The following is a 25,455-nucleotide window of genomic DNA, read 5'->3' on the forward strand; positions in this document are numbered from 1 at the left end:
CAAACCATAAGTGACTCTTAATCTCACAAAAGAAACTGAGGGTTGCTGGGGGGAGGGGAGTTGGGAGAGGGGGGTGGGGTTATGGACATTGGGGAGGGTATGTGCTATGGTGAGTGCTGTGAAGTGTGTAAACCTGGCGATTCACAGACCTGTACCCCTGGGGATAAAAATACATTATATGTTATTAAAAAAATAAAAAATAAATGCTTGAAAACCTTAAAAAAAAAAAAACTTGTAGATAAATTTTCCTGTCATCTGTTTAGTGTAACATTTGCAGCTGCTTACAAACACTGATGAAGCTCCTATGTACTGAAATGAAACAAACTGCAAGATATATTTTTAAACAAAAATGTAAAGAAGCAATACTATTCTTTGTAGTTATATAACATTTTGTTTAGCAGATAGCATGCATATGGCTGCACTTCCCTAGAATATTTTCAGGATACTATCTATTACATATTTGCCTATAAGAAGATAACTAGGTGAATAAGGAACAAGATAGGTTAAGAGAATTTGTTCATCATTATCTATCTCTTATATTTTGAACACAGTGAATATTAATTACCTACTTGTATCAGGATCATTTAATTATTTTTGAATGTGAAATCTTAACACTCAATCAAAATGAATTTGTTTCACATTCTCTGATGGATTCATTCTTGAAATTTCTAAACAATAAACTTGTTTTTTGGATGTATAATTTTCCTATTTATAAGTCTTAGTGTTTTAACATTGCCGAGGAATGTTTGAAAGATCATTACCCTTAATAAATCATGCAGAGTAAACTAATTTGAGTGAATACCCTAATTTTTTTCCCTAATAGCTATTAAAGAAAGAAAATATTAAAATTTTGATGACAGTAATTCTTTTAATAACAAGGGCCAGTGAAAGGCTTTTCACAAATGTAACGAAAGCATTTTTGACAATCAGCAGTAGAAATACTTGATGGCTTGAGGTGTCCACAATTTACATTCAATAAACTCTGCTGGAAATTCCTGCATCAGAGAATATATTTATTTTAGCAAGTCATTTGTCAGGCAAAATGTATCACAAATTTACAACATATGTGCAATGATTTCAGTAGACATGCAAATCATGTGACAAACATATAGCTGTAAGATTATGAAGTGTAATTGTATCTAAAACTAATGGAAATGTCAGTGGACAGCTGGAGATAGGGGAGAAGTAGAAAGACTAGTATAGACTGGGATGTATATGTCAGTTAGACATACACACTTGAAAAATTCTTCTTCTAAAACTCCTAAAACTTCTGGAAAGTGACCAAATATAATAAATTCATTATGTGACATGCTGTAACTATATATAAAAATATTCCAGTTTCCTATGATTCAGATTAATGTGCACAAACTATGCATTTAATGCTAGCCTCACCTTAATCATAGAGGGTGTTTATATGCATTTAAAACAGAGTGCACTTTTCCCCACTCAGCTTACTGTTTTCCACATCAAACAAAATGTTCAAATGTTCTGAACTTGGGGCTATGAGAATAAAGTACCTGGATTTTAAATTTGGGGGCTAGGCTACAGCATACAGAAAAAATAATGTTACTTAGTTTTAATTTCCCTTCAAATGTTCATGAATGTAACTGACAAGAAGTAACAATTTCAAGTAGTAAAATTTATCAGTGAGGAATCACCAACATTCTAAATTCCGCTATTACTTCAGTAATACTTCTTTTACAAGGATTCCATTACCCTACCTGTCCCTTCAGGGTTTTACTTTTGTATCTCAAAGCACTTTTCTCAATGATATTTTCTGGTTAACCTCATCTCCCCATTATCTTATCATTATCTTAAACACTCGGGTGTCCAAGGGCCTTAGATTTCCTGAGAATCACTTCCAGTCTCTTACTTATTTCACTGTGCACTGTTGTGTACAACATCTGCATTCCCTGCACCGACCTCTCATGTGAGCTTCATGATCATGTACCAAAATGCCCCATGTGACACCTGTATACATAGCTAAATGTTGAATAGAGTCATTCAAATTGTATCTAACACTGAATTCCAATTATGCTCTAGTAAGATTAATAGCAGCATCACTCTTGCAACTTCTGAACCAAAAACCCTGGAGCCATCCCTGATTTGTCTCTCTTTCACACATCTTTGAAAGAAGTGTGGAATCTGGCCACTTTACACCAGCATCAACCCTACCAATCATCATCAAGTCACGACATCTCACCTGGATGACTGCAACAGACTCTTCAGCAACCTCCTGCGTCCTCATTTAGACTCCCTGCTCCCTCCCCCAAAAGAACACACACCAAGTAATCTCAACAGAGTGTCCAGAGGCACTCTAAAACAAGAAGCCTGTTTTTCTCCCTCCTCTGCTCAAAACCCTCTAATAGCTTTTCATGCCTTCATGAAAAAATCCAAGTTCTTACACTTTTCTGATGTCCTACACACTCCCAATGTCATTAAGCCTCTAACCTACATCCCCCCCACCCCCTTGTTCATCTTGTTCTAGCATTGTAGGCCCTCATGCTATTTCCTCAAGCACGTTAAATACACTCCTACCTCAGGGTCTTTACACCAGCTCTGTCTACTCTTAGGGAGCTGTCCCATCAGGTAATCCAAATGGCTGGTTCATTCAACGTACTGTACAAACATTTCTCCAGGAGATTATCTCTGATCATCCCATTTAAAACAGTGAAATCTCTTTCTCTTACCTTCATACACAAAAGACACTGTCATATAGCAAAAAAATAAGAGACTTCACAATACTCCAAAGCATTTATCTTCTTCTAATGTGCCATATCATTTACTTAGCTTATTTGTTTTTCCTCATTCATCCCCACCAGGACTATCATGCCTGCCTTAGACTGTAATATCTGTAAGGGGAGGATACTGTGGCCTGTTTTATTCATCACTGTAGTTTCAATGCCTAAAGCAGTGCCTGGCATATTACAGGCCATCAGTAAACATGTTAAATAACTCAATGTCTCTCATACTGTCCCCATGTTACTTAGATTTAGTTAGATCATTTGCTTCCTTTTCTAATCTAGTTTCCTGGACATCAACCAACAAATGTATGGGATTTACCAATGAGACAGGACTACCAGAAATTATGCGGACTTCTGTGAAATAATAGCATGAAAGACACTAAGTGACCACATTAGAGATGCAAGATTACAGAGTCACTTAATGGAAAAAGCTCTTTTCTTTTTAGTTCTTGAGTGACACCAACTAAATAGGTACAAGTTGCACTGACAGAGAGAGCTGGGATTAGATATGACTTTTCTCTCCTCATTATACTTTTACCATTTCCTGCACCCAAACTAGTGAACATGCTAGTATCTCAGGACATACAAGAGAAAGATACAAAAGCAAAATGTCTCTTTACCATGTTTGGAAGGACCCGCCATTGAGGAACATGGGAATAAATAATGCTCTTTTGGTCTATTGGAGGCCTGAGATTTGCATTTGGTTGCCTAGCTGAGAAGTAAGATCACATGGAATTCAAGATATTCCCTAAGTCCCCAAGGATCCTTTCCTCTTCTTGACCTATAATCTACCAGGCAGTTCCTGAGCAGGAGAGGAAATGGAAACAGTGACATAAAAACTTACACTGTCCGAGATAGGGGTGTACCATCCAGCCAGATCCAGGGATGCTTAGCTCCTACTTTATATAATCCAATCCAGTAATTGTATCTTATTTTTGATTGAACGAAGTTCTGTGGGAAAGGAGAATTAGGTATTATTCATAACATCACTGAAAATACCTTACCCGCAGAGGACTCGTAAAATACTGGACACATTTATCTTCCAATGCCACTCTGATAAATGGAGAAGGCAGACTAATTTCTTCATGTGCAGAGAAGAAATGGATACAGAAAGGATTTAACAAACAAATCACTCAACTCTTTATAACTGAATGAAAGATACCCAGAAAGGGACATGATGGACTTAAAAAAAACTTCACATATGATAAAGTAGATAGGTAAATAGGATTGCACTAAACCTAGAACTTCTCTCTACCTTAAAGAATGTGAAAATACAAGCTTCAAATCTGGAGACATCTGCAGTAACTTAGAGAACAAACACATATTTCTATCAAGCAATATCAAAATAAAATTCAATAAGAAAAAAAAGGACAAAACATAAGAACACATTTCAAATAAATATAGCACATAGCCAATAAATAGGAAAGAGCCAAGCTCAATATATATCAGGAGATATTTTACAACTATTTAATTGGCAGAAAGTAAAAATAACAACACCAAGTTTGTGGGATAGTAGAGATCAAAGATATCTTTAAAACAGATGTTAAAATCATATTGAAAAATGATCTGGAATTCTCATATAAAATGAACTTGTCATGGAGGACATAGGGAGATGGAGAGGAGAAGGGAGTTGAGGGAAATTGGAAGCCGAGGTGAACCATGAGAGACTATGTACTCTGAAAAACAACCTGAGGGTTTTGAAGGGGTGGGGGGTGGAAGGTGGGGGGAGCCAGGTGGTGGGTATTATGGAGGGTATGTATTGCATGGAGCACTGGGTGTGGTGCATAAACAATGAATTCTATTACGCTGAAAAGAAATTTTAAAAAAAATTGAACTTGTACAAATCCTACTGACCAATGATTCCACTCATAGGATGATTTATCATAAAAAAAAAAAAGAGAGAGAGAGAGAGAAGACACATGGGAGACATATCTAAGAATGTTTCATGAAGGACTATTCATAACAACAAGAGCTGGAAACAACCCAAATTCCTATCATCTAGAGAATAGATGAAGCATATGCACACTGCGGAATCATACACAGCAGTGAAAATGAAGAAACGATACCTACGAGGGTTGAAAGTTTATGCCATTTATTTGCTATGTATGCTGTAACAAAAAAAAAAAAAAACCCTTCCTATAGTATTTTCCACAACTGAAGTGGGAATCATACTCTCAGTTTTGAAAATTTTCTGCACTGAATAATGAATGCAGTGTCAAAAATATCTTTAACATAAAAAATTGTTAAGTTATTTGTAATCATTATTCAAATTGGCATATTTTATTCACTTCAAATGTTCCCTTATGGAATAAATGAAACAAGATGGGATCAGGAGGGAGACAAACCACAAGGGACTTAATTTCACAAAACAAATTAAGGTTGCCATGGGGAAGGGAGTTGGGAGGTGGTTGGGTTATGGACTTTGGGGAAGGTATGTACTATGGTGAGTGTTGTGAAGTGTGTAAACCTGGCGATTCACAAACCTGTATCCCTGGGGCTAATAATACATTACATGTAAATAAAAAATAAAAAAATTATTTAAAAAAGGAAAAAAAGTTCCCTAATGTTCTTTCCTAAAAGCAATGTATTTATTACCTCTCTGTCTTTCTCTCTCTCTCTCTCTCTCTCAAATCCTCTCCCACTCTCTCCCACTCTGTCTTTCTCTCCTCTCTCTCTCTCACTCTCTCTCTCACACACACACAGACATCAATATTCTTTTCACTATCATTAATTTGTATAAGAAAAAAATCTCAATAGTGTATCTTTTAGAGTAGGGAAGATGGATGAGTATTACATAAAATATAATATACTTTATCATTTCTAGGTCTCTGAAGAAACTCTACAATTAAATGTTCATCGATTCTTTCACTCACATATTTTTGTTAGATTTACAGGTATAACTACTTGTATAAAAGCCAATCTCATTTTTCTACATCAATGGATTTAAGGCACTGCTTTCATTATACTTCTAGACTTTGGAAAATAGCAAAAGACTAAAATCCGAAACCATTACTGTCAGAGCAATGCTGCTCTGCAGCAAAGTCTGTCTCTGGATTCTATAGTGCATCAGTATTCCAGGGTAGGTCCTGACAACAAGGCTATCAGATTATAGACGATGCAACAGAGCTTTGCTCTAACCCACGACAGAAGTCACAAGGAATTTCAAAGGCTCTAGATTAGTTCACGGAGATACAGGGATAACAATATAAGAAGTTTCACTGAAACTTTGAAGCCTAGAAACTTCAATGGTAGGACTAAAACTGAAGAACACAATTGGAAATTACAGATTACAGGGATAGTACTGATTACAAATAAAGTAAATTTCTGAGAAAAGGAAACAACTCATTTCAGAACAGACTGATAAACATTGAGGTTTAAATGAATCGAGGTATTTATAAGATGTAGCTGGATTTTTAAAATTTGACTCCTTAATGTGATTTCTTAGTTCATCTGTTTCTTATAAGTAAAAGTGATTTATTCATATTTTTATTTTAATAAGAATTTTATAAACAAGAAAACATAGGGCTTTTTGTTTTATTTATTTAATCATTTTATTATTACTAACATTATTATAATTATTATTATTTTTATATTATTATTTTGGGTAAGCTCTGCACCCAACATGGAGCTTGAACTCACAACTCTTGAGATCAAGAGTCACGTACCCCACTGACTGAGCCAGCCAGACACCCCTGACTGATGTTGCTGTTTTTCAAACATAGGGCTTTTCACTCATCCTTCACAAGATACTCTTAGAAATAACATTGCTAAGACTAAACAGTGTAACTGGAATTTGGTGCCTAAATGGAATTATTAGAAGGAAATCTACAGAATCCATTCAATTGACTTTATAGTCCTAAACTTTAAAAGGAATGGCAAATTTGATCTAGATTGTCTCTTCTAGAAAAGAGATGTTTCCTCTGCCATTCTGGATTAAAAGTAAAATAAGTCAAGCAGAGAGAGTCAATTATCATATGGTTTCAATTACTTGTGGAGCATAAGGAATAACACAAAGGACATTGGGAGATGGAGAGGGGAAGTGAGTTGGGGGAAATCGGAGGGGGAGACAAACCATGAGAGACTGTGGACTCTGAGAAACAAACTGAGGGCTTTTTTTGGGGGGGGGGTTAGGTGAGCCTGGTGGTGGGTATTATTGAGGGCACGTATTGCATGGAGTACTGGGGGTGGTGCATAAATGATGAATTCTGGAACACTGACAAGAAATAAATTAAAATAAAATAAAAATAAAATAAAATAAAAGTTCATTTTTAAAGAATCATTCCAGTATATTCAATCTCTATTTTTCATCCTTTTTCCCATGGCCACTCATGAAAGCAAGAGACTCATCTTCCCTTACAAGTGTGACTCCTTCCAAATACTGAACAAGAAGGAACAACAGAACTCAGATAATGAGAATTATCACTTTACATTGCTTACACCGTTGAAGGTAGTTTTTCTTTTGCCCTGTAGTAGCCCTGAGAAGCTAAAAACTAACTCTCTAATGTATATTAAAATGTGAAGATGCAACACATACAATAAAAAGACTAACAGTGAAATGGTTCTCTTGTTCATTTTTTAAAACAATGGATCTTGGGGTGCTTAGGTGGCTTGGTTGGTTAAGTACCTGACCCTTGATCTCAGCTCAGGTCTTGATCTCAGGGTCATGAGTTAAAACCTCATGTGGCTCCAGGCTGGGCTGGACCCTACTTAAAAAAATAAGTAAACAAAACAGGGGTTCTTTTAGGTCCATGTTACACCTTCATCTCCTCTTTAGAGAATCTACACTGATTAACAAATGCTTCAAAACAAAGTGGCCAAATAATATGGGAGGAAAGTCGAAACAATGATTCTAACTCAAGACATAGGACTTCTCATAAAGCATTTAATCAAGTTTAATAAAGCAGACATACCTGCTCCGCTTTATTATCAATCTTCATGAGACTATATCCCAGGACCTCACATGACTTCTTACTCTCCTTCCAAGTATTCTCTTCTTCTGAAAAATAGTAACAGCTTTTTCCACAGCAGTGCCAATTTCCTTGAAGTGACTCATAGTCTTCATCTTGAAAACAAAAGCCACCATGATCTTCAACCACAAGACCTCTTAGAGACCTGCACTTTACACATATTTCTGGCTTACTTCAGGCTAAACAACCAAAAAATAGGTGGTTTTCCCATTTCCCAAAAGTCTAATGCTGGTAATAGCTCTTTGGCTAAACTGTGGGTCCTGGGACTGTCTCTGACAGACCTCAGACCATCGTTAGAATTGCACTGAGAAATTTTGCCTTCACGGGACAAATAAACTGCAGCCATGTGGAGCAGATATCCTGGCAGGAAAAAATCCGTAAAGTGAATACACAGAGATGATGTTAATTCCAAGAGATCGGTACTGGGGAAAATTCATCCTTAAGCATTAATTACTCAAATAATCAAATCACATGACTTTGTGAAAGTCAAGAGTTAAATTAGCTATAATAAAGAAAATGGATTTGATTTCAAAAAACAAAGAAAAGAAAAAATAAAAGGGTGAGCAAAATTAAAGGACCTGACAAAGCACAACATAAAGTTTTTAAATTCTGTATTGAAATGGGACAGAGTGGATAATGCCATTAAAAATTGTAAATTATATGTACTCAGTACATACCTGGTGGTAAAATTGAGTCATCTTCAACCTCTCCTAAGGAAGCATTTTTTTCTTTCGTGTCATTCTTATTCTGCATTGTGTGTGCAGGACATTTCTGAAAAACTTCAATCCATATTATAAAATTATGGTTGTGAATGCCTTTCATAGATCACATTATTAAACTTGCTGCTTGCTCTAATTCTAAATGGCATAGTGATGTTGTTGACTAAATGAAAGTACAATCAGAGAAAATGGTAGTTTAAGATTGCTTGAAATATCAAAAATAAAACAGATTTTTTAAATAAAACTTTAACTTGCTATCCATTTTTAAGTATATAAAACTTATAAAACACAAAATATAAAACATACAAACATATAAATTGGAAAATAGAAACTTGAAATAAAACACTAACCAGTTTCTATATCATCCACTCTTCAAATGAAGATTTCCACATTGGTGAGATTTTGTATTTAGTACTTATTTAGCAACTGACTCTCTACTAGGATAAGCTTGTAATTGATTCATTGAATTTACCTAGACCAAGAACTTAGTTATTTCCAGTATGCAAAAGGAAAGTTAAACAACTCTGAGAGAAATAACAATATCTTCCCAAAACTCACAAATAAAAAAATATAAAAGCATAAAATATACTTCTCTGTAAGTGTGTGAATATTAAAGGAAAAATCCTTTAAAGTTTGTTACACCACTGAGAATCTTAATTGCCAATTCCGCTACTATCAATCATCAGTGAGAATGAGTGATTCATCATGTTAAGCTTTATTTTTTTTAAAGATTTTATTTATTTATTTCACAGAGAGAGAGAGACAATGAGAAAGGGAACACAAGCAGGGAGAGTAGGAGGGGGAGAAGCAGGCTTCCCTCAGAGCAGGGAGCCCAATATGGGGCTCAATCCCAGGATGCTGGGATCATGACCTGAGTCTAAGACAGACATACTAACAACTGAGCCACCCAGGTGCCCCTCATGTTCAGTTTTAGAAGCTAATACCAAAGAGAGTTTTATCAGTTTCTAGTCCCTTTACAATGTATGAGATCATATAGATCCACATACTTTCAAAACTTGGTAAAGTTTTTGCATTGCCATAATTAAAAAAATAAATTTCTGTATTCATTGTCTCTGCTTCCTAATGTTTGAAGTTTTAGCCACTGCAATCAGGCTTTGACAATACCCACCATTTAACTGAATCTATTCTAGCAAATGTCTTTAGTAACCTCTCTCTTGCCAAATTTAGTAAGCATATTGTTGGCCGTTATTTTACTTGATCTTCCCATACCATTCCGAACCCATGACTATCTTTACCCTCCTTCCATACGATGCCATAATGTTTTGGATTCCCTCCTACTTCTTTAACCAAAGCATCACTGTTTTTTACCGTTTACCCATCTTCCACCTATTCTAAATGTTAATTTTCCTAAGAAACATCCTCCTCACACTTTTCCTTCTAGAAAATCTATTCTCTCTAGTTTGATAAGGTAAAGCATGGTCTACCTTCTGCTTTCCTCTATTATGTTTACCAATACTTGTTACATTAATTGATGAAAGCCCAATTTATATCTCTAATCTAGGTATCTCTCTTGATCTCCAGACTTTTTTTTTTAATTTTTTATTTTTTATAAACATATAATATATTTTTATCCCCAGGGGTACAGGTCTGTGAATCGCCAGGTTGACACACTTTACAGCACTCATCATAGCACATACCCTCCCCAATGTCCATAACCCCAACCCCCTCTCCCAACCCCCCTCCCCCCCAACCCTCAGTTTGTTTTGTGAGATTAAGAGTCACTTGTGGTTTGTCTCCCTCCCAATCCCATCTTGTTTCATTTATTCTTCTTCTACTCCCTTAACACCCCTATGTTGCATCTCCACTTCCTCATATCAGGGAGTTGATCTCCAGACTTTTAATCCTACCATATGCATGCTGATGGTCTGCGACAACTATCAAATGCTCACTCTAAGAGACTCAACCAATCTAATTCTTTCTGGTCATCACCACTGATATGCCACAACTCTTCACTTCTCACCATTATTCACACACACACACACACACTTGATAGCCTAATGTTTTCTGTAACATTTAGTGGAATATATTTGCCAAAGTATATAGCCTGACGTCAAATGGTATCACCAATTCATTTCTCTACCTCACACATACCCTAACAATTCTACATAGTAAATATTTCTCATAAACAGTCCCAATGCCTCATCACTTCTTTTAAGACACTAATTCATTCATTCTAACTAACCCTAATTCCTGAAATATCCTCCTGTTTTGTCCCCCCACCCACTTTCCAGTCTATTCAAATTGACTTTTCCCAAATCCCTCTATGTTCATGGGACATGAATCATGTTTTCCCTCTGTAATATCTTCCCAAAGTTCCTTTTCATTTTTAGAACAAATCTAAAATTGCTTAACATGATATGAAAGTTATCATAAATTATATACCTAGCCACCCTGTTTCTAGCTACTTCTTTTATTTGCCCAGAAACTTAAATCTCCTCACACATTAATGCTTCTTTTGTTCATCTTGTTCTCTGCCTAGATGAGTCTTCTCTTCGCTGACCTTCCTGATTAAGTCCTACCTAACCTTCTTATCATATCAGTTATTATCTCCTGGAGGAAAACTTTCTTGACCTCAGGGACTATCCCATCCATCTGGTATCTTCATGCCATTACCCCAGCACTGATAATATTTATTTTAAAAACTGCTTCACTTAAAAAGTCTTCCCCTTTAAACTAAGCTCATTGTGAACTGACTTTTAAAATTCCTGTGTCTTTAGTGTACATAGTTCCTGAGCCAAAATTGTGTTGAATGAATGAACCAAAGATTTAATAAACATCAAGGAAAAGATATTAAAAGCAGGTGTTGTATAGATATTGTACAAATTGACATGCAATAGGGGTTCCTGGGTGTCTCAGTAGGTTAAACTTCTCCCTTCAGTTCAGGTCATGATTCCAGGATCCTGGGATCAAGCCCTGTAACAGGGGCTTCAGGCTCAGTGGGAAGCCTGCTTCTTCCTCTCCCTCTGCCTGCTGCTCCCCCTACTTGTACTCTCTCTCTCTCTCTGTGTTAAATAAACAAAATCTTTTTTAAAAAGGAACTCATATGAAATATATAAGTGATATAGAAAATAGATCAACCTTATATTCCTCTGTGATTTAAGCAGTATCACAGTATGAAAAGGAATGTAATATTCAAGTAAAGATTTTTTTCCAATTCTTTGATTATATAGAAAACCTCCTTCCACACAAAATATAAGGATGGATATATATGTAAGCTTCACTATACATTTCAGCCAAATTCTGTGCTATTACAACTATTATGTACACTCTTTTGTGTAGCATAAAAACTGACAGCCAAATAATAAAATCATCAGCATCAATATTATCATCAATACCATTAGTAACATCTGTATAGGACTTTATGGTTGACATGGGCTCTGCAGAAATCCAGTAGTTTCATTTATCACTCTGGCTTCATTTATCACTCTGGCTCATCGCTCTCATAAGAACTATGTATGTCTGATACTCACATATAGATCTTAAGCCTGTGATTGCCAGCAAGAGGATAACACACATAACTCCCAGGGATAATGCAACAATATGCCATGGAAATTCTGTACAAATGAGAAAGCAAAATATATAGTAAGCATTGAGCATAACAAAACCCCCAGAATTAGAAGGAAATGGAAATTCATTCTGGAACTAAAATGAATGTCGCTATTCACTGTGATAATAAAACTCATTGAATATGACATTTTAATATCCCTATTGATATATAAAAAAACAGACATAAAATATCAAATAAGCATAGACATGGTTATTATGATTGCACTTTTTCTTATTTGACATCATAATGTTTTTAGAAAACAAAATAAACTGAAAAACCTTTACCTCTCTTTTTATTCCTTGGACGTCTTTTGCCCTTCTGTTTCCTTGAATTGGGTAAATTCAGCTCTGCATATGTCACTCTCTCCTCGCTCATTTTTGAGGGCTACCGCAAGGACACAGCTCAAGTCCTATGCAATGTTTCATAAGGCATGAAAATAACATTATTTATCGTGAAGTAACAGCGACAGCTAAACAAATGACAAGCATGAGCATCTGAAATAAACAAGTTAAAGTAAATATTTATCTGGGACTGTTAGGGAATTTCTTTTTTTACATTTCTCTTTGTAATTTCTTAAACAGAGATTCTACCCTATTAAATAATGGTCCACTACTGTTTATGGGCATGCTATGCTTCACTTTTTTTTAATTTGCCAAATTTAAAAAGGTATGTATTCCATACTCACCTAAAAATCTGACTTATTGGAAAATTATGTCTGATCACTTAATGCCTGTTTTCTGCCCAAGTGGCAACTTTATTGACACCAAATTCAGTAACTCCCTCTTTAGTAAAGACACGCACATCCCAGTTTGACAAACTCCGCATCTGCCACATGGCTTATGTCAGACTTCACTCATTCATCTACATTATTGCTTGAACTTTATAATCACATGGTCATGACCCTGTTTTCAGAGTGTAAGGAAAATGCAGAAATCATGGGGTCCAAGGAAAGGGAGTTATAGAAGTAACATTACATGAGGAAGGCATAAAACTCTAACAGCAGTGCAACACAGTGGTCCTATCTATTTGTAGATGAGGAACACGGAGGCTCCAAGAATATAAACAGCACTCCCAAGGTCAGACAGCAAGTAAATGATAGTCTTTAATTAAAATAAATATAAATCTGGGGAGCCTGGGTGGCTCAGTGGGTTAAAGCCTCTGCCTTTGGCTCAGGTCATGATCCCCCCAGGGTCCTGGGATAGAGCCCTGCATCTGGCTCTCTGCTCAGCAGGGACCCTGCTTCCACCTCTCTCTCTGCCTGCCTCTCTGCCTGCTTGTGATCTCTGTCTGTCATATAAATAAATAAAAATCTTTAAATAAAAAAATAAAATAAAATAAATATAAATCTTATAAATATAGTAAATAAATAGGTATAAAATACACTAAATATAGTCTGGTTCAGATAAATAAATAAATTATTAAAATATTATACTTAAATATGATTTATATAAATATGTATTTAGTTCAAGCGTGTATATTATATATAGCTAATTTATATTTATCCAAGTATATGATCCTTCACCTACACGTAACTCTTATGAACAATACCTTCCAAAGGATACCTAATAAATTCTCTCCTGTAGAATTTAAAAAATACATATATATAGTGATTAAATTGTAGAAAATATTTGTCCCAAAAGAATATTTTTGGTAAGTGTAGAAAGAACTAAATAACTGTTCTTAAACAGATTTGAAACTCAGATTTTTAAAATATCTTAATATTTCACCATTCAGTTACTTTAGAATGTCAGGAAACATGATTTGAACAGTTAACAAATATTGATAAAATTTATAAACACACTGCCATTTGGTTTTCAATAAATACTCTCTCTACCAAAGTGCCAAATTATAAGCTAAATTTGGTGTTAAGGTCATATGTTCTTCCCTAATTGGATTTCTTTAGTTGTATTTTAATTGAATGTCTGTATAACAAAATAATAAGAAAATAAATGTGCAAATATAATCCTGGATTTATTTTGATTAAAAAAATCATGTTATCAAAGCATCAAACATTTTTAATTACACTTAACTGAAAGATGAGGGAATTTAACCATTGAATAATTTATTGCTAACCAGTTAAGTAATATCTAGAGAGATAAGGGGAGAACACATTTTATATTGCCTAAAAAAGAATTAAATCATTCTTAAAGCATCTAAGAATTTAAAAATATCATATTCTGCCTAGGAAATATTTTGACCCACTCTCATTCTGATCCATTCATGTCTTCACTTGTAGAATAAAGTTAACATTACATATGAATTAACGTGGATCCCAAAGTCAATTGTTTCCTGGAACATTCCAAAACCCTCCCAAGTTCACACATAGCTTTCCTGTAGCAGATTCTACTTTATCCCTCTTTGCTCCACAATGGGACAGCACAGGCATGGGGCACACAAGCTCTCTGGCTGCAATACCTGCTTCCGGGCCTTGGGATCTCACCAGCCGGACAAATAGCTTGGTCAGGAACACAGCTGCGATGTCCTGGCTCTGCAAGCCTTTCACCTCTGCTTTGATCTAGGAGGTACCTGCTGATACGATTCACTGGCTCTCAGAGAGACCATGTCAGAGGAAAGATAGCCAATGATCATGTGACATTAGATATCCCACACACAGTTTCCACTGGTGTCAGTATCTCATTAACTCCTGTACTCTACCCTGTGTCAGACAAAAGTCATAGAAAATTCAAATGCTAAATCTTATACATATTTTCTGGATCAGTTTAAACCTGGGATTTAGTATATACCTTGAAGATTGGGGGGTGGGGGGAATGGCATTCTCAAAATCTCATGAGATTTAGGAAATAATTAGCAATAAAATTTAAAAATTATGAAAATAAAAAATGAAAGGTCTGTATTCTATCTGACATGATTCATATGCTTTCATTTAATGGAATGAAAGTAAGCTCCCACTTGTTACATACCTATAGTAAAAACAGAGACTGTCAAAATATGTTCAAATTTTAGATCCTATTTTTAACAAACATCCTAAGGATAGCCAGATTGCTTAATATATTACAGTAAATCTCAATACCTAAAAACTGAGATATGAATGATTTTAAGAATATCACATTTCTTCTTATCTCCTGTGATTTCTTTAAGTTGCCTGAAAAAGCCAACTCTTCAAATAATGAAATGAAGACACAAATATAGAGAAATATTTAAAATATTGAATAAGTCTACATGCAGTCCTTTTAATGCATCAAACTCAAATTCATCTGTCCCAGTAATTGAAGCAAAAACTATCAGAGCGTTTTTTAAAAGAGATTATTTAATTCAGTGACCAGCTCTATGCCCTATTTAACCCTAGAAGTCAGAGTTAGGCAGGAACAAAAGATGTTTTGTTTTATTTTTTCATATGAACCACAATGATCTGTGCACCACAAGGGTCCCAATGCTCTGATGTTTCAAAATCCTTGGAATTGTGTAGTAATAACAATGGAAATCCACCTCTATGCCAGCTACACCAGGTAAAGTCTATTCAAAAGCACTCTCCCCAAGGTTTGAGCTTTCTTTTCCATCACACTCAAACACAAATCTCTTATCCTCCTCTAAATATTGATAGTAGCACTGGTGAGAGTTTCTAGCTCTTTTTCTTGTCAGTATGCTTTTTTCTCATACAGTTTCTTTGCTAAGATCTAACTAATAGTTTTCAGGAAGTAGGTTTCTGACATAAAGAAAGAAAGCAGTCTGCAAATTCTCCATGCAACAGGGCTTTCTCTTAAAGGCAAACATGGTCTCTAGGCATGCCTGTGAACTGAGATCTTCCCGGTCCTGGTGTAATTACTCTGCATAGCAGCTGCACATCTCTGTCTATGCCTTGTGTCAAATCCCCAGTTCTAAAATATGTCATTTAGCAGAAATATATTTGATTTCTCTTTTTATGCTACTAAATGCTATATACCTTACTGGTAAAGGATGATTAAACCATCAACCTGACTGTGAATGTGTGTTTTGGAGGGTGAACAGTATGACTTCTAAACTCTCAGTGCAGTGCTGACTTCTGGGGTGTGGGGCATGAAGACCTACCTGACTGCAGTTTACACGTCTCTGCTTCTGACGCAGCAGCTGAGTGAAGTGACTGACTTTGGGAGTCCCAGCCTCTTCAGCAGCATCCAGAATACCTCCCATGCAAATGAGTGTGCTGGAGACTGAGCCTTAGGATCAGAACACATTAGGTGGTATATGTTAGGGACCAAGTAGAAAATTGACTAAAAGTTTGCATGCATTCACAGGAATGCATTGTCTCTGATCTTTTGGAAAGTTGTAAAGATTATGTTTACAATTGTTTAATATTAATAGATCAGCTGGTACATATGTAATCCTAAAAATTTGGGACAAACCACCAATGAAAAGGATTTACTAGCAATTTTAGTTGTTAGGGCTTTTTAAATAAGATGCCAGGTGTGTTATAACTAAAATAGATATAATAAGTCTAAAACCTATCAAATTATATAACTTTAAATATTTTATCAACAATATCTACAAGAAGTAAAAATATAAAGTACCATTATCAGAGTATGGGTGTTTCACTATGTTTTTTAAAATTTACTTTTGACTTTCTAAATAATTTGAAGAATGAGTCTATTATTAGCCAATCCGTTTTAAGGACATTATCCCCAAAGGACTTCTGTCCTTAAAACACCCACACACTTTTGTAATTGATATCAATGTATTTTTAGTCCATCTTAAAATATTTGTTATACCTCTCTTCTACCTCAACTTTCATTTATCCTGTAAGGTTTCACTAAAATATCAGCCGTGTTCACTATTTTTACATTCACCAAACTTGGTCTTTGTCAAAGAAAAGTAAAAACTATAATGACATTGAGGGAAAAGGCTGTAAGGTGAAGAAACCAAGATCTAACCCCAAAATGAAATAACTGTAAATAAGAGGGAGGGAGAGAGATGTTCATGCTAACATCCATAAACAGAACAAACCAGAATGATAGCAAGATCTAATAAACTTGTATGAAATTTATAATAAAGCAGGTAGAGTGCATGAAATACTAAAATAATACTCCAAAAACAAAGGTCCATGAGAAAACAGGTTTTCATTTTTATTTTTCATATCATGTACTTCTTATATACTACTTTCATTTATATGCTTTTTTATCATAAAATTGGTAAAAGTTGAGTGTGAAGAAATCGTGAGTCCAAAATTCATGGTTATATTACAAGGCAAGGAAAAGGGAAAAGTGATATAATTTGACCATAAGTAGGAGGAGTTTGTGTAAACAGAAATGAAAATGATGAAGGGAAACAGTTTGCTTTACTTGTCACTCTTAATATTTCCATGTGTAATTTTGGCTCAATAACACACATTGGTACAATAAATCTCAAATTATTTTGGAGGATTCAGGTTACACTCTTGCCTTTAGTAGTTAAAGACTCAGGCCTTGATTTGCCTTCTCCAGGTGCTGCTTCTCTTGGCATTTTTGTTAACTTAGTTTCAAGAAGATTCTTTAGTTTAGTAAAGCTGCCAGCAGAAACAGCACTATCATTTTTTAAAAAAGGTTGTTTCCTCTCATACTTTCCATTTTTGCTGTGCCCCTGTCTAGAATTACATATAATAGTTGTTTTTACAGGAAATGTCAAAATAGACTCTTGTTTTCCAGTCACCTATTTTAATGCCCTTTTGGTAGAGGCAGTAAGGCAAAAGAGACCTTTCTAAATATTCAATTTATCTAAAAATATGAAAGGGACTGAGTCATTTTCAATTGAGACTTAAATCAGAAGTAAGATGGTCTGGCCAGGGCTGGGGGAGCTAAGACAGTGGCATTAGTAGGAGGACCCCAGGCTCCTCTCCTCTCTCGAACACAATCAGATAACTATCCAATCATTCTGAAACCCAAGAAATTGGCCTGAGGACTGACAGATCAAACTCCACAACTAGAGGGAGACAGAAAGCCACAGCAAGGAAGGTAGGAAGGGATGGGACCTAGTTTGGGAGAAAATGGTTCAGGGTGGTGCGGAGGGCTGGGAGCCTGATCACAGAGACATGTGAGAGACAGACCCACACAGGGGAACTCCCAAGGAGAACACTTCCCCAAAGCCATTGACAGGGAAAACAAGAGGGGGTGGATTTCATGAGTTTTTACTACTCGTGGGACTTAAAGCGTGGGGTTTTAGAGGTCAGTGGGCTTGGCTGGGTTAGAGCCCTGAGTGCACTGCCCAATTCCTGGGGAGAAGGCGGGCAAACAAACTGGGGCAGATGGCACAATCTGAGGCTTGCCTAAGGTGCATGGGGAGAGACTGTTCCCTCTCAGTGTATATCTGTGAGAGGTGATGTTTGCAGACTCACCTCTCCACTGAAAAGGAACCAATAGATGTTATTTCCCTCCCTGCCCCTCACCATAGGCACAAGGACAGCTGCTTAGGGTGGCTCACCCCTACCCTGTCTGCCTAGCCTGTTTTTTTCCAAGTCCTTCTCCACTGTGCTCAGGTACAACTGCCCTTCTCAGTCAAACCTCCCTCAGTCCCAGCACTGGAAGACTCACTCCCAGAAGACCAGCACAGGCCACTTTACACATCAGACCACAAAATCCTACAGTTTTAAACCTCAGCAGCCTTTGCTGGGATAGAGCCCAGAGGGCACTGCGTTCCTCCCAGAGAGAAGACAGGCAAAGAATCTGGAGACAAACAGCTTCAAAACTATGATCTGAAAAATGTCTGGGGCATACAGGAGGAATTTATTCATTCTGCTCAGAGTGCTTCCCTGAGTGCAGCAAGCATGGAGACCCTTCTCCAGGGACGAAGGAGCTAACTGGCATCATTGCACAGCCAGTTGGAGCACAGCTCCAGCACTGCCCAACCAGCTTACACATATCCCACACTCCTGCATTCAAGGATTACTGCCCTTATTGGCCTAGTTTGCCCCAGTCCCAACCCAGTGTCCAAACCATATCTCCCAACCAGAGAGCTCTGCATAGCTTCAGTTCTAGTGGAAGTATCACCTGGTCTCATTTAACAAACTCAAAAGAACACACCTACTTACAACTCCCCAGACTGTGGCCAAGGACCAAACACTGTCCACAACCAAAGGGAAGAGCCTCTTCTTTCCTCTCAGGAGCAGGAAACATAACAGGCTTTCCTAAACACAGAAGAGAGAGACTTAGAAAAAAATTAATTCCAAGACGAAGGAATTCATCCCAAATGAAATGACACAATAAGGTCAGGCCAGATATCTAAGTGAAATAGATATAAGTAGCGTGCCTAATGGAGAATTTAAATAATCATGAGGATACTTGCTGGGTTTGAGAAAAGACTAGAAGACTGTAGGAAGGTCCTTATTGCAGTGATGAAAGAATTAAAATAAGGAAGTAAAATAATAAAGATTAGAGCAGAAGTAAATGATACAGAGACTAAAATAATAGAACAGAATACTGAAACCAGGAATTGGCTCTTTGAAAAAACTAATAAAATTGGTAAACCTCTAGCCAGACTTATGAAAAAGAAAAGAGAAAGGAACTAACAAAATAGTCAACAAGTAAGAGAGGAGAACATCAACACCACAGAAAAACAATTATAAGAGAATGTTACAGAAAACAACATGCCAACAAATTGGACAATCTGAAAGAAATGGACAAACACCTAGAAATATGTAAACTACCAAAACTGAAACAGGATGAAGTAGAAAACATGAGCAGATGGATACCCAGCAAAGAAACCGATTCAGTAATCAAAAATCTCCCAACAAACTAACGTCCAGGGCCAAATGGCTTCCCAGGTGAATTCTACCAAACATTTAAAAAAAAATGACTTAATCCCCATTCTTCCAACTATTCCGAAAAATACAAGTGGAAGGAAATTGTCCAAATTCATTCAATAAGGCCAGCATTACCCTGATTACAAACCAGACAAAGGCTCCACTAAAATATAGAACTCCACAACAATATCCCTGATGAACAGGGATGCAAAATTCTCAATAAAATACATGGCAAATTGAATCCAACAGTACATTATAAAAATGACTCACCACAATCACGTGGAATTTATTCCTGGGCTGCAAGGATGATTCATATTAATAAAAGAAAGGATATGAACCATATGATCCTTTCAACAGATGCAGAAAGAGCCTTTGACAAAGTATAACATCTATTCATGATAAAAACTCTGAACAAAGTAAGGATAGAGGGAACATACCTCAACATCATGAAGGCCACATATGAAAGACCCACAGCTAATATCATCTTCAATGAGTAAAACTGAGAGATTTTCCTCTATGGTCATGAAAAAGACAGGGATGTCCACTCTCACCACTGTTACCTAACATAGCGCTGGAAATCCTAGCCACAGCCACCGGACAACAAAAAAGAAAAGACATCCAAATTGGCAAGAAAGAACTCAAACTTTCACTCTTTGCAGATGACATGGTGCTCTATACAGAAAACCTGAAAGACTCCACCAAAAAATTACTAGATTTTGACAGGAGCTCAAATTGATACATAAATTCAGTATAATTGCAGAGTACAAAATCAACACACAGAAATACTTTGTATTGCTGTACACAAATAATGAAGAAGCAAAAAGAGAAATCAAGGAATCAATCTCATTTACAATTGTACCAAAATCCAAAAGAGACCTAGAAATAAACTTAACCAAAGAGGTGCAAGATCTGTACTGTGAAAACAATAAAACACTGATGAAAGACATTGAAAATGACGCAAAGAAATGGAAAGACATTTCATGCTCAATGATTGAAAGAACAAATGTTGTTAAAATGTCTATATTTCCCAAAGCAACCTACACATTTAATGCAATCCCTATCAAAATACCAATGACATTTTTCACAGAGCTAAAACAAGCAATCCTAAATTTTTTATGGGACCACAAAAGACCTAAATAGCCAAAGCAACCATGAAAAAGAAAAACAAACTGGAGGCATCACAATTCCAGACTTCAAGTTATATTACATGTTGTAGCCATGAATACAACATGGTACCAGCACACAATAGACTAATAGATCAATGAATTAAAAGAGAAAACCCAGAAATGAATACACAACTATACAGTCAATTAATCATTGGCAAAGCACGAAAGAATATCCAATGGAAAAAAGACAGTTTCTTCAATAATATTGCTGGGAAAACTAGACAACAACATGAAAAAGAATAATACTGGATCATTTTCTTACATCATACACCAAAATTGTATCCAAAACAGATGAAAGACCTTATTGTGACACAGGAAACCATCAAAATCCTAGAGGAGAACACAGGCAGTAACCTCCTTGACATGGGCCATAGCAACTTTTTACTAGGTATGTCTCCTGAGGCAATGGACCAAAGAAAAACAAACTCTTTGGACTTCATCAAAATAAAACCTTCTGCATAGCAAAGGAAACAGTCAACAAAACTAACAGGCAACCTACAGAATATGAGAAGATATTTTTAAAATGAGATATCTGATAAAGGGTTAGTATCCAAAATATATAAACAACTTCTAAAACTCAACAATTAATCCACTTAAAAATGAACAGAAGCCATGAATAGACATTTTCCACAGAAGATATAAAGATGGCCAACAGACACATGAAAAAGATGTTCAACATCACTCATTCAGGGAAACACAAATCAAAACTACAATGAGATATCCCCTCACACCAGTCGCAATGGCTAAAATGAGCAACACAGGGAGCACAGATATTGTGAGAGAAAGGGAAACCCTCTTATACTCTTGTTGAGAAAGCAGACTGGTGCAGCCACTCTGGAAAACAGTATGGAGATTCCTCAAAAGGTTAAAAATAGAACAACCTTATGATCCAGCAATTGCACTACTAGGTGTTTATTTAAAGGATACAAAAATACTAATTTGAAGGGATATATGTAACCCAGTGTTTATAGCAGCTGTATAAACAATGGCCAAATTGTGGCAAAAGCCCAGATGACCATTGACTGATGAATAAATAAAGATGTAACACACACACACACACACACACACACACACACACACACACACCACAAACTCTGGAATATTACTCAGCCATAAAATAGTTTGAAATCTTGCTATATGCAGTGACATGCGTGGAGCTAGAGGGTATCAGACTAAGATATAAGACAGAGAAAGTGAAATACCATATGTTTTCACTCACAGTGGAATTTATAAAACAAAACAAATGAACATCATGAGGGCAAAAAGAGAAGCAAATCAAGAACAGACTCTCAATAATAGAGAAAAAACTGATGTTTACCAAGGGGGAGGCTGTCAGGGGGCTGGGTCAGATAGGTGATGGGTATTAAGGAGAGGACTTGTATTGAGCTCTGGGTGTTATATGTAATTGATGAAACACTAAATTGTATTCCTGAAACTAATATTACACTATAAGTTAACTCACTCAAATGTAGATAAAAAGTTGGAATAACAAATAAACAAAAAACAAACTGCTGACCCACTCAAGCATAGATAAAAAATACTTAAGTGGTGGCTGGTAGAAAACAAGCTCCCCCGTTTCAGAAGCAAGTTACAGGTAAGCAACAAAGGAAGGTGAGAGTGAATCCTGGCCACTAGCTCAGAATCAGAGCCATCAGCATGTACTCATGTTTTGTTTAGTATACGTACAAACAGTTGACACATAAACAAATATGCATATGTGTGTGTATACATGGGTTAGTTATCATGTAGCTCTGTACACTTAAACAACATTGAAGCAATGAAACCCCACAAGTGGGACACAGACCCAGCACCAGATAGTGGTTTCTAAATACTGTTCACCAGTGAGAGGAGCTAGAGCTCCTTGGAGAAAGAACTAGAACTCTAGGAGGAATCCTGATTCTAAGGATGAAGGCAGAGGAAATACAGAGTAAGTAAGCTCAGACCATCTTATAAGTCTAGACAGTTAAAAAAAGAGCTCAAAAAATATATAGATTGGGGCACGTCAAAGGCACCCAGCAGCTAACCTGAAAAACCTCCCAATGGCCAAAACTGGAACAATTTACAAGAAAATAAACAAAGCAGGGGCACCTGGGTGGCTCAGTGGGTTAAAGCCTCTGCCTTCAGCTCGGGTCATGATCTCAGGGTCCCGGGATCGAGCCCCGCATCGCGCTCTCTGCTCATCGGGGAGCCTGCTTCTCCTCTCTCTCTGCCTGCCTTCTGCCTACTTGTGATCTCTGTCTGCCAAATAAATAGATAAAATCTTTAAAAAAAAAAAAAAAAGAAAGAAAAGAAACAAAGCAGTATTTGATCATACCTGAAGTATAAAATTAATATCCATGAGCCTTTGCTATTATAAATGATTTAATAACTGGAGGGAAATAAATGGGAGAGGGAAAGACAACTCTTTACAGAAAAATTACAACTACTCCCTTTCCAGGAGGTTTAATGCCACATAGAGTGGTCAGGATTGGATGACTTTGTACAAAGAACACAGAATGGAAGGCAGAAAATGGTAACTTCACAGTGGGCATGCCTGGAAAACACTAAATTAACCAAGCATTAAAGTTAATATCCCAGTAATGTCATGTGGAGAACATGCATCCCTGATGAGGTCTGATGATTAGGGTAATTCACCTTTGTAGCAGCTTTTCTAGAAACCTGTAACTCCAGTCCAAGCCTGAGAAAAATATGAAAGAAATGAAAATTGAGAGGCATTTTACATAAAAATGGACCACAAGAAAAGCCAGAAAGTGTCACAGAACAAAGGAAAGGCAATGACTAATGTCATTGTATCCTGAACTGAAACTTAATAAAGAAAAGGGAAGGAAAGGGAATAGAAGGGAAGGCAGAAAAGAGGAATGGAGAAGTGATGAAATTTAATACAATCTGGAGATTCTTTATCATAATGTAACGTATCAATGTTCTGTAGTTGGAGTTCTGATTGTGGAAACAAGAGAATTACATTAAAGGAAAAGAGATAAGCACTATAAGTAAACTCTGTATTACATCTGCCACTTTTCTGTAAAGCTAAATTTGTTCTAAAATAATTTATTTTTTTTTTAAATTACATTTAAAAAATGCTCCTGTGAAACAACATGTAACACTTAGCCCTATTATTCACTGGAAGAAAACAGAAGATATAAAATCTGTCACTAATTTTGCAAAAAATCATGACCAAGATCTTTCTGTTGCCCAATATTTAAATGTTTTATTGAGTCTTATTGTCTTGTTAAAATTTTGTTTTAACCCTACTTACATAGTAAAAGTATATCTTTCTTCTAAAAGCAAAATATTTGTTGCTAATGGTTGTAACCATTTAGCTCATATTCAAATACCAAATGAGAAAGAAATTAAAAGAAACCTGTACAAGATTTAGTGTATAAGTGCAGTCAAAAATATAAAACTGATTATTTCTGATTCTTAATTTTTGTAATCAGAGAAATTAAGCACAAAGAATAGTTTGTAAAATGTAGCACCAACTGGGTAAGTATAGATGATAAACATTATGTTCCCATGTTAACATTTCCTGAACACTCTCCTGTTTTCAAATGTTGAGTTATTTAAACTTCTTATTTGGGATCTTGATGCCAAACAGAAGCTACTTGAGGCTTTCATGACAGCAGGTTCTTAAAAGGACTGTGAGTTTGGGATGGTATTGTGTTTATCCACATGTGCTTATTCTTGCAGACAGAAAGGAAAACCAACAAAAGGCTAACAATGCCTCATAGGTGGTATTATCACCTACTAATAAAAAATGCAATACTTGTTTTTTTAGAAATTTTGAAATTATTTCAGGTTTAAGTGAAATAACACCTGCAAAGTGCTTAGTACTGTTCTGATTTCTTGTAAAGTGTTCAGTAATCTTGGTGAATTAATATCTAAAAATTTGAGGACACTGTAAGGTGAAACATAATCAGAGTGAAGACTGAAAGAACCGTGTTGAATAGGAAAGATTAAAGAATTAGTGAAATATTTAGAAATAATGGGGCATATGTGTTGTATGATGGAAATATTACAGCCTATCATTTATTTAAAAAGACGAAGTGCTATAAAAAGGTGTAACGGTGAAAAGGAAACGATCAAGAAGTGAGGCAGAGAATTGACTTTTGATTAAGTAGAGGAAAGTAATAATTAAGAAGAATGGAAATGGGGAAAAACCGTACTCTAAGATGGCTGACCAAGCCGGCAAGGGGATTCCAGTCCCTGTCTCAAAGCCCTTCCGAGTTCTTCTTTCCTACCCCCTTCCCTGTGCAAGCCAAAAGTACCAAGTATGCGGAAGTAAAAGTGTATAAATCCCCCTCCTTGCTTGTGCTTGGGGCTCAGACCTTTGGAGAACAGCCTTGTCTGAGCCGACCAGTGTTAAACAAACCTCCAACCCTCCAAAGTCTCTGAGTGCCACTTGGTTCTTCCGCTAGGATCCAGTCCAGGTTCCGCAACAGAAATACTTGACGGACTTACAAATGTGAGAAGCTGAGGCCTAAGCAAATAATTTCAGGGTCTAATATTCCCCTCACATCGGTGTTGAGTCTGAGCTTGCCAGATGGTTGTTGTGGTGAAGTCGTTAGCAGTTGGAGAGAGCAGGACAC

At 36.3% G+C, this 25,455-nt stretch overlaps 1 protein-coding gene across 1 annotated transcript; it reads right to left on the reverse strand.

Annotated features, from left to right (window-relative positions):
* Positions 1 to 868: 868 nt before the first annotated feature.
* On the reverse strand, positions 869 to 16,126 carry LOC111142021 (C-type lectin domain family 9 member A-like). The gene is made up of 7 exons (XM_022494942.1): positions 16,025 to 16,126; positions 12,283 to 12,382; positions 11,922 to 12,005; positions 8,389 to 8,490; positions 7,655 to 7,806; positions 3,589 to 3,695; positions 869 to 995 (listed from the first exon to the last, which is right to left on the reverse strand). The coding sequence occupies exons 1-7, from the start codon at positions 16,124 to 16,126 to the stop codon at positions 869 to 871; spliced, it is 774 nt and encodes a 257-aa protein (XP_022350650.1).
* Between the last annotated feature and the right edge of the window lie 9,329 nt (positions 16,127 to 25,455).

The sequence above is a fragment of the Enhydra lutris genome, unplaced genomic scaffold (genome assembly GCF_002288905.1).
Source record: "Enhydra lutris kenyoni isolate GAN:26980312 unplaced genomic scaffold, ASM228890v2 scaffoldscaffold7, whole genome shotgun sequence".
Taxonomy (NCBI): domain Eukaryota; kingdom Metazoa; phylum Chordata; class Mammalia; order Carnivora; family Mustelidae; genus Enhydra; species Enhydra lutris.

Bases quoted from the DNA above. Each gene is read 5' to 3' on its own strand.
- LOC111142021 (XM_022494942.1), bottom strand. From the start codon at position 16,126: ATGGGAGGTATTCTGGATGCTGCTGAAGAGGCTGGGACTCCCAAAGTC. The intron at 8,491-11,921 runs GTGAGTATCAGA...TATGGATTGAAG, and splicing joins CACAGGCTTAAGATCTATAT to TTTTTCAGAAATGTCCTGCA. The intron at 3,696-7,654 runs GTATGTCTGCTT...CCTTTCCCACAG, and splicing joins TTGATAATAAAGCGGAGCAG to AACTTCGTTCAATCAAAAAT.